At 46.9% G+C, this 12,243-nt stretch overlaps 1 protein-coding gene across 7 annotated transcripts in view; it reads left to right on the forward strand.

The window, feature by feature from the left end:
* Positions 1-2,985: 2,985 nt before the first annotated feature.
* Positions 2,986-12,243, forward strand: part of BIN3 (bridging integrator 3) — a 52,706-nt gene continuing 43,448 nt past the window's right edge. For 2 of the 7 annotated variants that reach the window (XM_075556523.1, XM_075556521.1), the window contains exons 1-2: positions 3,032-3,087; positions 3,321-3,396. Coding sequence is in view for 1 of the 7 variants with exons in the window: in XM_075556520.1 (XP_075412635.1) it covers positions 3,080-3,087 (8 nt within the window). In the remaining 6 variants the exon portion in view is untranslated. Of the gene's footprint in view, positions 3,088-3,320; positions 3,397-12,243 lie in introns of all 7 variants that reach the window. The other 5 variants (XM_075556524.1, XM_075556522.1, XM_075556520.1 and 2 more) reach the window with 4 other exon arrangements.

Below are 12,243 nucleotides of genomic sequence, written 5' to 3' on the forward strand. Positions count from 1 at the left end.
GCACCTGAGGAGACTAGGTCTTCATTTCTCCTGCAGTCAGACAACTGGCCAGCCCTAAGGCAAAAGGGCCTGAGGGCTACACCGGAGCTCAGTGAACCCTTCTGATCCCTCAGCCTTAGGCCTGAGATCAAATGGAACCCCTCATGGGCCCACTTGCGCATCCTGACTCTTTGCTGATTAAAGGATCAGCCTTAAACCTCTGCATATGGAAGCCTGGAAGAGGCCAAGGTCAGATACGCCCAGGGGTTAGGTTCAGAGGGGAGTACATGCTTCCCCATTTCTGAGTAAAAAGCTCCCAGGAGCGGTCAGGGGTCTCAAGGCCAGCCTGACACTCCTGTTCTTTTCCCTCCAACATGCAGCTTGGTCCCCCAAACTTGACCTCTGACACCTCGAGTCTTTGAGCTTTCTCAGACTCGGACTTCTGGGGAGGAGGAAGAGGAGGAGGAGGAGGTATTTAGCAGGTTTGAAGTGGGGAACATAAACCCTGGCGGTGCAATGGTTAAGCACTCAGCTCTCACCTAAAGGTCGGAGGTTCAAATTCACCTAGCAGCTCTGTATAAGCAGAGCACTCCCCGCATGGCAATCTCTTCTCTTAACAACGGCAGCCTAGGAAACCATCTGGGGCCGTCCTAGTCTGTCATATGGGGATGCTGTGAGTAGAGCTGCCTCAGTGGCTCCTCGCAGTAACAAAGACGGGGGCACCCACCTCTACCTGAAGCTCTTCTACTCTTGGCTTAAAATCAAAGTTGTCCTTTTCCATTTCCCACCTCCCCCAAAGGGGCAAGATCAACTTGTATTGTGCTGTCCTCTGGTAATAGAAAAGAAAAACATAGCCCCGACCCTGAGTCTAAAGACTGAATTTTTCAAAACCATGGGAAGGATTGTCCTGCCTCAGGTCCAACTCCCTAGATATCTATGGCAGGTCGGGTTTACAGAAGGGAACAGATAGACCCATGGAAGAGGTGTTGACTTAGACCCTTGGCATGTGGAAGACTTTGGTGATGTTATCTACTTGATCATTTTATAGATGATGGGGCGAATATGGGCCCAGAGGGGAATACGGTTTGTCTGAGGCTCAGAATGAGTGTCAAAGTTGGAACTAGTCTAGTGCCCATCCTAAAGGATGGACCTCCCTAGTGACCTAAAATACAGTTCCCCTGGGTATGGTGCTGGCCTAGGTTCATATTTTTGGAACTTCTCTAGCACTCCCTGTGGGGCAATAACTAAGAGGGGCAGGCTGTGGAAGATCCATCCACAGGTTTCCTCAAAAGCCAGGAAACTTATAAACACACAAGACCCCATTCCACCCAGGACTGTCCTGCCCTTTGCCTCCACCTCCTGCCCAGGCTGCAGATGCCTCTGCTCTTCTTCCTCCTCTTCGTTCTTTGAGGCTGCTCTAGATGCTCATTATGGCCGATTCCTCAAGGAATCATATGGTGACAGACCCGATCTGTGTGATTTGCTTGGGGGAACCATGCCTCCGTGGAAGAGCCCTATTGAGCCAAAGTCTATAACCACAAAAATGGAGACAGAAAATTCAAATGACAGGCCACCTGTGTGTACATCCACCACTGTTCTTCAGCAAGCCCTCCACCCTGGGAGATCCGAACAAACCACCAAAACCAGGAAAAAACAGCCGCCATGAAGTCCATTCCAACTCACAGAGGTCCCTCAGGCTTGCAAAGGCTGAGATGAGCAGACAGCCTCATCTGTCTCTTGTGAGCAGCTGGTGGGTTCCAGTTGCTGGTCTAGCAGCCAGTAACTCCACACATAGCCCACTGCTCCGCCAAGGCTCCTGGAATAAACCACAGGGAGTCATGTGGGTCTTTAGCTGAAGTTCATTGGTTTAGCTCTTTCCCAAACAGCCCCAGAAACACTGGGTGCCTTTGCAGGGGAAAACTTGCTAGAGAGAAGAGGCTCGACAGTTGCTTGCACAAGTCTTCACCAAAACACAATGTTGCTGTCATTAGCGGTCATCAAGCTGGCCCTTGACTTGTGCTGCCTCCAGCACAATACAATGAAAGGCTGCCTGGCTCTACCCTGTCCTCAAAATTGATTAAAGACCGGACTCTGAGGTGCTCTGTGGGGTTTTACACAAACAGATCACCAGGGCTTTCTTCCTGGTCATCTTAGACTGGAAGCAACACCATAGCAACAGGCCACATGAGCCCCCCACTCCACCCCCTCCATCTGTCCGTCAGTTGCCATCACACAATATTACTGAAATTGCCTAAGTTTATCTCTTCCTCCAAGTAAGTAGCTCTGTGAGGGCTTGAGGGCTGAAACCACTTTTCCTTCTTTCTCTTTCTTTCCTTGGTTGTACCCTCGAAGGTTGGCACACATTGTAGGAGCTCAATTAATAGTTGTTAAGTGAATGCTTAGAAAGAATGGAGCCATTCACCTCAGTCAGGTTCTGTAGTGAGGAGCACAGAAGGAATGAGTTGGAAGCCTGGGAACAGCCCCTTCCTTTTCATCCTCCTTTGTTGAGCAAATCCGCACAAGTCTTCCCTGAAAAGCACCTCTTCTATTTATAGTCTGCTTTTACCTGCTCAGAGCCCTGTGAAATTCAGAGGGAGAGAAAGGGCTTTTTTGTTCCTTTGTTTCAAAAGGGGAACGCACGTTACAAATGACAAATTTTGCATGTTACAGGTATTAAAGATTCAAAAGAGCACGTGGTGTCAAGTGTCCCTCACACTCTTGCCCCACAGCCAGGGCTCCTTCCACTATAGGCAATCCTGTCACTGGTCTTTCCAGTAGAAAGCACTAACAGAGGAAAACGGAAGTCATTATCCGATTCAGGGGCTCGTATAGACAGAGGAAGACGGTGTGTGTGAGGCAGAACACGGGCCCAGAGCGCTTCATCCGGTAGGATTCGTGAGTCTAACCCTACAAACAGTCTGTCAGAAGAAACGCTGCAGGGAGGAAAAAGTTAATGCTCCGGGCCCCGCCCCCTGACCCGCCTCTTCCGGGCGAGACGCACGTCACTTCCTGGAGACTGACCGAATCCGGAAGTGATTCCCCTAGGACCGGGTTGCAGCTGAGGAACCCGACGGCCGGCGCTTCGGCCTTCGCAGGGACCATGAGTTGGTGAGTGAGGGTCCGGCGGCAGGGGGACGTCAGGTTGTTCCGGGTCAAGTTGCGGCTCTTCGCCCACTGGCGCCCGCCGTCCCGCACGGCCCCCTCGGCCCCAGAGCAGGGACCGCTGGCCCGGGTGCCAGGGGCACTAGGGCGTTCAGGGACCCTTCTTCCCGGGGCTCGCCCGAAGTCGCCTTCCTCGGCGACCTCGTATCCGACTCGTGTTCCCTGACTTCTGTTCCAAGGAGCTGGCCCCGTCTTCTTCCAGGTCCTTGGAGTCGGAGACCTTCCCGGCCCCGCCTCTTTTAAGTCTCCTTCCAGGTAACGTCAGTGCCGTTTCTTCCTCCCCTGAGCCCATCCTTCCTCCGCTGTTGTCCGCTCGGGCGCTGTGGCCCTCGGGAGCTCTGGACCCGCTTCACTGACCAAAACACCTTTGTGCCACCAAACGACTGGCTTCGTAAGACAGGGAACCTGCCTTTCTTTTGGGCGAGGCCAGATGACCCCCTCCTTCCCCACCCCGGAATGGGATTGATATTTTTCATCATTTCCAGCGCCGTTACCCAGGCATAGTTCGCCTTAAACACGGGAAGTCTCCTCTCCGGAGAAAAATCTCAAGAGTAGTAGAGCCGCACTCTAGAACTGACAAGTGGATTTTTCCAGTATGGCGGGAGGCAGGGAGGGGGCCTTCAAAACGTCTGTGGAAACATTCCATTGTCTTGTCATTCATTTTTTTCCCTCACAAACGTTTTTTAAGCCCCCTTGTATTTGGTGCTTGGAACACAGTAGATACTTTGTAATATCTCATGGCTGCTTTATTTAGGAATACTCAAATTCCCCCCAAAATAATCCCTATATGTTACTCAAGACTGTTACTATTACATGGAGCTAGAACCTTATTTGCTTGCTCTCTAGAACTAGGACATCCTTAAGAGGCTGCCCACATGGAGAACCTTACCTCCAACCCCAGAACAGATACATTCACAGCCCCAGACCTGGGAGGAAATGGCTACAATGTTGCTTATGTGAAGACATTGATCCCAGAGATGTTCAAAATGAATCAACACTTTTAGGATCTTAGATTGCGCTGTTGTAGTGACCTCAGTTGCCTCTCTATCATCAGAGGCAGGCCAACCTGGTTCTCGACACTAAGTCACAACACAATTGCTACTGAGTGAAGAGAGTAGGAAAGCCTTCAGGAAAGCGTCTGCAGGCTAACATCGGTTGCTCTGAGGATTATGAGCCCTGGCTACCACCAGCTGCTGTGTCAGTGTTGAGGGCAGCTCTCATGTAAAATTCCAACCATTTCTGACCCCCTCCTTTGCTTATCAGACCAAGATTGATGGACTGTGTCAGACAGCCTCCAGCACATGGAGGGAGGCCTGGAGCCATGTCTTAATTTAAAGCCCTGGCTGGAGCTGCTCCTTTCCTTCCACCTTTAACTCTAAGAGGCTGGAAGGGCACTGGCTCCATAATACACCAGCTTTCATGTCTTGTTATAACCTAGTTAGTGATGGACCAGGTGGCAGTTAGTTCTTCGGTTCCCTGTCCTAGAGGAATTCGCTCTGTGAGGTGTCGGGCCATACACTGTCCATGTACTCTTTCCAGCAGCTGCTTCTGTACCCTGGCTGTTCTCTTGCCTGGTCTCTCAAAGGAAGAAGGAAATAGAAAGGATAGCTACTTCAGCCTACTCAGATTGCCACTTAAAATTAGAAAAAGCAGGGAGAAATTGCACATTGGGAGATGATAGAGCAGAGGGGTAATTGGTTCTCGAGTTGCTCTGAGGCAAGTTTTACCTGCCTTGCAGAAAGTCTTTTCTGAAAGCAAAATAAAACAAACTATTTGTCCCTTTCCTAACGTCTTACAGGCCAGAAGCCATTGTAATTGATTACTAATTGTACAAGAGGGTTTCAAAAAGTTCAGGGGAAAGGTCTGTTTTCTTCATGCTCAGTTTTTCCAGGGACTTTTTGAAGCCCCTCATGTAGCAGGAGCTGAGATTTTCATTCTAGTCAGACTAATTTGCCAGGACATTGCACATCTTGGCATCTTCTTGGACTGAGGGTCACAACCAAAAGGGTGGCTTTGTCCCGTCAAAGTTGAGATTCCTTTCTTTGCCTCCGTACAGGACTTCTACGTCATCTCTTGCGTGGACCCTGACCCTCTCTCCCTGAGAGAGGAACAGCACCGGCGCCTTGGTGCACAATTACACTCAGTTCCTGGCTCAATGGCTGGCAAGGGGACCAGGGCTGGGTCCTTCTGATTCACTCTCGGAGTGGTTTTCCTGCTGCCGGAATGAATACATCCATTCATCCTACATTGGAATACTCAGTGGGGCAAAAGACCAGAGTGACGTAGAGCCATCCTGGGAGGCTGATGCCTAGGGTCAAGTTCACCAAGCACAAGAGATATGCAAGCCATCACTGAATACGGCCTGCGGGGGCATAGCCCATCATCCCCAGAGGGTAACCATTGTTCTGGGCTTGATTGGGCTTTCAAAATGTCACACTGAGAAATGTCCAATATTGATGCCCTTTGCACACTGTGGACTTTGCATGAGGAGTGAGAGGTCTTTGTTCTCTGCTTCCTCTGTGCTGGCAGCCCGCCCACCCCCTGTTTATTTAGTGGGTACATGCTACCCTCCTGCACCATACACCCATCAGACATCTGCCATCTTCCTGTTTGCCTTTCAGCAAGGTGGTCCAGTGCTCTGCCCTAATGAGAAGAGACCATATGATACGCTTCAGATCACTGATTCACTTCTTGGCCTGAAGCCAAATATCTCTCTCTCTCTCTCTCTCTCTCTCTCTCTCTCTCTCTCTCTCTCTCTCTCTCTCTGTTGTGCTATGGAGGGAGAAAGAAATAGAATGAAGAATAATGGCCTTAATCTAGTGTAACTGTCTACAAAGATTGTAAAGTTTTCTGGAACCAATCATCACACACCTTGATTTCAGGCTTAGAAAAAAGAAAGACACCAATCCATTACCCTCAGGTGGATTTTGACTCAGCAACCCCATGGGTGTCAGAGTAGAACTGTTCTGTGGAGTTTTTTTTTCTAAAAACATTTTATTAGGGACTCATACAATTCTTATCACAATCCATACATATACATACATCAGTTGTATAAAGCACATCTGTACATTCTTTGCCCTCATCATTTTCAAAGCATTTGCTCTCCACTTAAGCCCTTTGCATCAAGTCCTCTTTTTTCCCCTCCCTCCCTGTTCCCCCCTCCCTCATGAGCCTTTGATAATTTATAAATTATTATTTGTGTAGAGTTTTATTGACTGGAATTTTTAATAGTTTTATTGCCATATTATGCACAGATCATGCAATTAAGAAGTTCAATCATATTAAGAGTTGTGCAATAACCAGTCATTTTCAGAACATTTTCTTCTTTCTCGTACTCGATGTTAGTTCCCCATTTTGCCCCCAGATTTCCCTGTCATATCCCTAGGTAATTATTAATCTAGTTATTGTCTCTAGAGATTTACTTATCCTGATTTCATATGCAGAATATCAAGGGGGGGGGGACAACAAGAAAAAGACACAAAATACCCAACATCAATGACAAAACAGAAAAATCTCAGTCAAAAAGAAAGCAGAAATTATTAAAAGCAAACAACTTTGAAATGGATCACAAAGGAGATCCAATGATATGAGGCTACATTTGAACTTCACTACATCTACCTTAATCAACCTCACAAGGCTCTCTGATAGCAGGGTTAGTCACACCCCGGGGGGTCACTGGAGGCTTAATCCCTGCGGGGACCTTGCAAATATATTTTGGGCTTCCACTGTCATCAGCCTTCTGCAAACTAGATGCTCAGAATTTAAGCTCTGATACCTTTTGCCCTCGTATTTGGATTTTATTATGCACAACCCTTGAATCACATAGGTTAGTGCGCTTCCTCCATATGCATTCAGTTGACCCCTCACTTAGGTGACTTTCTTAGACAACCCTTTAAGATGCCAGATGCTATTCTTTCTGATAGCTGGGCACCCTCTGATTTCTTCTCCACACTTTGCTATAGCACCCATGTCTGCAGTGATCTCTTCATGAGGGTGAGCCTCCAGTCAGGCTGTTTGACTGTAATCATTATGAAAGTAGATCACCGGGGCTTTCCTCTTCTCTACCACTAGTTCGAAATACAAACTGTTGACGCCACCTAAGGACTTTGATTCCAACTTCCCATGAGGAAGAGGCATACTGAAGAAATCATCTTTATATAGGGCTCCAGTTGTTTGCCTTAGAACTAGAAAGTTGGAGGCCACGTGGATAAGTTTGGCTAGGAGTCACGAGTGTCAAGTTCAGGTTCTGATTCAGTTGCACCATGACCTAAGCAAGCATTTCTCCTTTCTGTCTTGTGTTCTCTGTCTGTAAAATGGAATGGAGACTCATCGCCTCGCTGGGTGGGCGTCTGTTGTAAAAAAGAATGGAGACTGACTCTGGGTCCTTCAGTCTCCAGTTGTGCCTTAAATATTGATAGTCCTCAGGGTTGACCCCCATTTTCCCCTTCCCCCTTTCTCAACCTCTGTGCACACCTAACTAACTGTCTTTAGGGTAAAGCCCTAACTCTGAATTATGAATTATCAGGCCTTCCTGGATCTTTGCAGTTCTCCCAGTTTCCTCCTCACTGTGCACTGTTCCTTTGCATGTGCTCTTCCCACTGTCCGAAGTGCTTTTCCTTTCCAGCCCCATTCACCAGATCTTCACTTCCTCTCACTGTCTTTTGTGAACCAACGTCCCTTGCTTTGCTAGGTTGGATGGGGCATCCCACCTTGCTCCCATTCTTACCCCATTTAGTGTCTATACACATATTATTGCTTTATTTGTCAATAACCCCACTAATCGTCGAGGAGTTGCTGGATATGGGAACTGACTGGCCATCGGTAAATGTTTTATCAAAGGCAGGAATAAAGACTTGATCCCTACCCCCACCCCCATTGACTGACTTTCCTCAGCTCGGGATGATTGTTCAGCGGAAAGGGCAGAAACTACTGCCATTACTAGCAAATCACCTGGCCTCTGTGATTCCTTGCTCCTCTACACTCTTCTCCATTCCCTGCGGAGTGCCGCTTCTTGTACGGTGCTTCCACCGTCTGCTAGGTATTGCAAGCCTGTGCCTCTCTCCGCAGAAACTGCTGGCGACCAGGGTCTGCAGTGTCGCCATCTTTGTTGTGCACACAGTGGGTGCCTCATCGATGGACTAAGAAACAACATGAGCTGCTGGATCGGCTTGAACTCTTCATGCAGGCTGATACATTTTCTCAGTAGAAGCCTTTCCCCCCTCTCTTCTTCCTGTTGTTATCTTACATTTGTCTAGTGCTTTTAACTTTTTAAATTACTCTCCCATCCATTATCTAATATCATCTTTCTATCTACCCTTTGAAGCACACAGCGCAGGTCTTATTATCCCCCTTTGGCAACCTATTAGAATCCGTTCAGCGAGTGCCTGGGAGGACTGGAATGGAACCCTGTCTCCTGAGTGTTCACTCCCCTTGAGCAGGAGCATTAGAAAAGCAGAGTACCATTCCCGAGCCGATTGTAATCCCAAGGGAGGCTTCCACTCTGCTAGGAGGCTTCTGCACTGCCAGGTGGAGAGGAAATTGCAGAAAATTGTCAGTTTTCACATATGGAAGACATAGGAGGTCTACTTTTGTCCTGCAGATCTATTAAGTATTTTGTAACCATCTTAGTTTTTGCTTACTGTGGGTCCTGAGAGCCTGTCCTCCTCTGTTGCGAGCATGCTAATGCCTAGAAGACAGGGACCCTGTGAGGAGTCTGTGAGAGTCCACATTCAGCTGTGATTTGGGCAACAAACGTAATGTATCTCACTCCTATTTCAGCTCTTTGCTAAGAGACGGTGTTAGGAACTGAAATGTGTCCCCCTCAAATTTGTGTTGTAATTCCTAATATCTATGTTTGTGTCATCATCAGATTTGGGAAGAGGTAGCCTTTATTACATTCATGAGACAGGATTAGAGTTGGGTGTTTCTGAGTTCATCTTCTTTGAAATTTAAAAGAGATCAAACAAGCAAATGAAAGAAGCCACCGTGGAAGAAGAGAGGTTTCGAGCCACATGAAGATTGCCTGGAAGAGAAGCATGAACCAGGCAGGGAGTTTCCCCCAGAGCCAACAAAGCAAACAAAATGGGCACCTTGATTTCCAGCTTCTGGCCTCCTACCCTAAGGAAGGTCACTTTGTTTGGTAAAACCATCCAGCTGTGGTGTTCCTGGTCCAGCAGCGCAATGCACTCAAAGAGGAAGAGTCTTTTTCTAGATTTAGAGCAGTTGTAAAGAGGCCAGTATCTTGAGTCCTACCACTCTTTTTTTTTTTAACAATTTATTGGGGCTCATACAACTCTTATCACAGTTCATACATATACATACATCAATTGTATAAAGCACATCTGTACAGTCTTTGCCCTAATCATTTTTTTTCTCCTCTTTTCTTTTTTTACATTTTATTAGGGACTCATACAACTCTTGTCACCATCCATAGTCCTACCACTCTTTACTGGAAAGTTTTTGTTTTGTTTTTAATATATTGACACTAAGCTGTTAGAGTTGCTTTCCCAAACCTATTGTTTTGATGGCCGATCCCATCGAATCTTGTGGCTGGGGTCCATCAAGTTGATTGTGACTCATAGCAACCCTGTGTGGCGTGAGTCGTGATGGCTTTGGAGGCTTTTGTAGGCTGTGGTCTTGACAGGCGGAGCTCGCCAAGTCTCTCTCCTGCAGAGCCACTGGGTAGGTGTGAACCGCCATCCTCTCGGTTAGCAGGTGAGTGCTTAACCACTGTGCCAACACGGCTCCTTAATCCATGAAATGGGACAGGGCATGTAGTGTGTTGTGCATAGAGAATGCTAACAATGTTTGTTAGTTTAATGCTTAGTGAATATATAGAATTGCCAAGGTGTGTGCTAACTATTGGTATTTAAAAGGTATAATCTTTTTCTCCCATCAGCATCAGAAAAGTGCCAGAGTTCAAAGGGGGGACGAGAGCTCATCGCCCTATTTTTATGCCAATGGTGCATGAGTGCCATGTGTTTTTGCAAACCTCACCACCCCTCATGCACTAGTTTCCTGTGCACGGTGTGTGCGCTGTGCATGTGTGTGTGCGCGCGTGTGCCGGGGTGTGTGTGTGTGTTATTAACATGGACACCTTACATGGGAGAGTATGTAGGAAAAACTGACCCTTGACCTAGCAAGTATAATGTTTGCCAGTGTAGAATGAGAGGGGTCCAGGCAAGAAGAAAGGCGTGAGAAACAGGTCAGGAAGACAGAATCTGGAAAGAGCTTTTGGGGCAGTCAGCGGGAAGGCTAGATTGGAGCTTGTGACTCAAGATAAGGGTAGGGGCATTGTTCTTGAGAACGGGTACATGAATTGGGGCCTGTATTGTGTAGAGTGTTCAGTGCCATGCTGAGGAATTGAAATAGAGCCTAGTTTTTTGAAAATTGAAGGTTTTTCAGCCAAGAAGTGGCATGGCTTAAGCAATGATTTAGTCTGATTAATTTGGCAGTGGTCTGCAGGGTAGATGTGAAAAGAGGAAGAATGGAGCCAGGGAGACTGTGTTACACAGTAGCATTCAAGTCATTTAACCCACAGCACACTAGTGCCTTTGATGCTAGAGCTTACAATGTGCACACAAGAGCGAGCACATGCGTGTGCACACACGCACACACATGCGCACGAGCGCAAATTGTACTTGAAATAAAAGTTTGCTGGAATAAGTGTGTGGTGCACTCTCATTATTCTACTGTTATTCCTGGTGGTGCTGTCCTATAAGCATCGGACTGCTAACCAAGAGGTTGGTGGTTCAAACCCACTAGGCTGTCTGTTCCTATAGAGATTTACAGCCTCAGAAGTTCCATATAGGGTCACTTTGAATCAGAATCAATTCCATGGCAGTGAGTTTGTTTCTTTTTTTTCTTTTAAATATGTTTGAAATTAATTTGTCACTAAAGAGTCCCAAGGCCAGTCAGTTCTCTGTTTGTTTTTAGCCACTCAGACCAACATTTAGGTCCAAGGGGTAAGGCATCGGGGGGGATTTTCCCCCCCCCCATATTTTAAAGAGTGACCAGCCTCAATAGACTGCGTGTGCAATGGAACTGTGCAGCACTTTAGCTGTGTGGTGAGTGTGAGTGTACATGAGCCTTCTTTGGAAAGAGTTTATTATAAAAATTCAGACAGTGAACTGTAACTTGTGCCCCCAGGCAACCAAAAATAGGATTGGTTTTGTTTGTTTTTAATGAACTAATTTAAAGTCTTACTTAACAAACAAGAAATACTTAAGGACCACGAGCTGTCGAAGGGATCGGGTATCAAGCATCAAGGAACAAAAAATCATATCATTGTAAATGAGGGTGAGTACAGAGTGGAGACTCAAAGCCCATCGGTAGACAACTGGACACCACCTTACTAAAGGGTTGTGGGGAGGAGATGAGCCAGTCAGGGTGCAGGGTAGCAATGATGAAGCATATAACTCTCCTCTAGTTCTTAAATGCTTCCCCCCCCCCCCACTGTCATGATCCCAATTCTACCTTACAAATCTGGCTAGACCAGAGGATGTACATTGTTACAGTTAGCAACTGGAAACAGGGAATCCAGAGTGGATGATCCCTTCAGGACTAGTGGTGAGAGTGGCAATGCCTGGAGGGTGGAGGGAATGTGAGGTGGAAAGGGGGAACCGATTACAAGAATCTACGAATGGCCTCCTCCTTGGGGGATGGACAGCAGAGAAGAAGGCGGGGGGAGATGTCAGTGTAAAATATGAAAAAATAATAATTTATGAATTATGAAGGAGGGAGGAATGGGAAGGGATGGGGGAAATGAGGAACCAACATTAAGGGCTCAAGTGGAAGGCAAATGTTTTGAGAATGATGGCAACAAATGTACATATGTGCTTGACACAATGAATGTATGTATGGATTGTGATAAGAATTGTACAAGCCTTCAATAAAATGATTTAAAAAAGAAATACTTAAGGACCAGTTATAAAGAATACTGACCACGTTCTTTAAGAGAACGGATCCTGGAAACTTGAAAACTTTTCATTGCTTCATAGGAAAGTGGACCCAAAATTTTAACCACGAGATACTCAGTCCTAGTGGAAATCCTGGAAGAACTGAGTCAACCAGTGGTGAGCTGCCATTTCCTAGCCAGATAGT

The sequence above is a fragment of the Tenrec ecaudatus genome, chromosome 8 (genome assembly GCF_050624435.1).
Source record: "Tenrec ecaudatus isolate mTenEca1 chromosome 8, mTenEca1.hap1, whole genome shotgun sequence".
Taxonomy (NCBI): domain Eukaryota; kingdom Metazoa; phylum Chordata; class Mammalia; order Afrosoricida; family Tenrecidae; genus Tenrec; species Tenrec ecaudatus.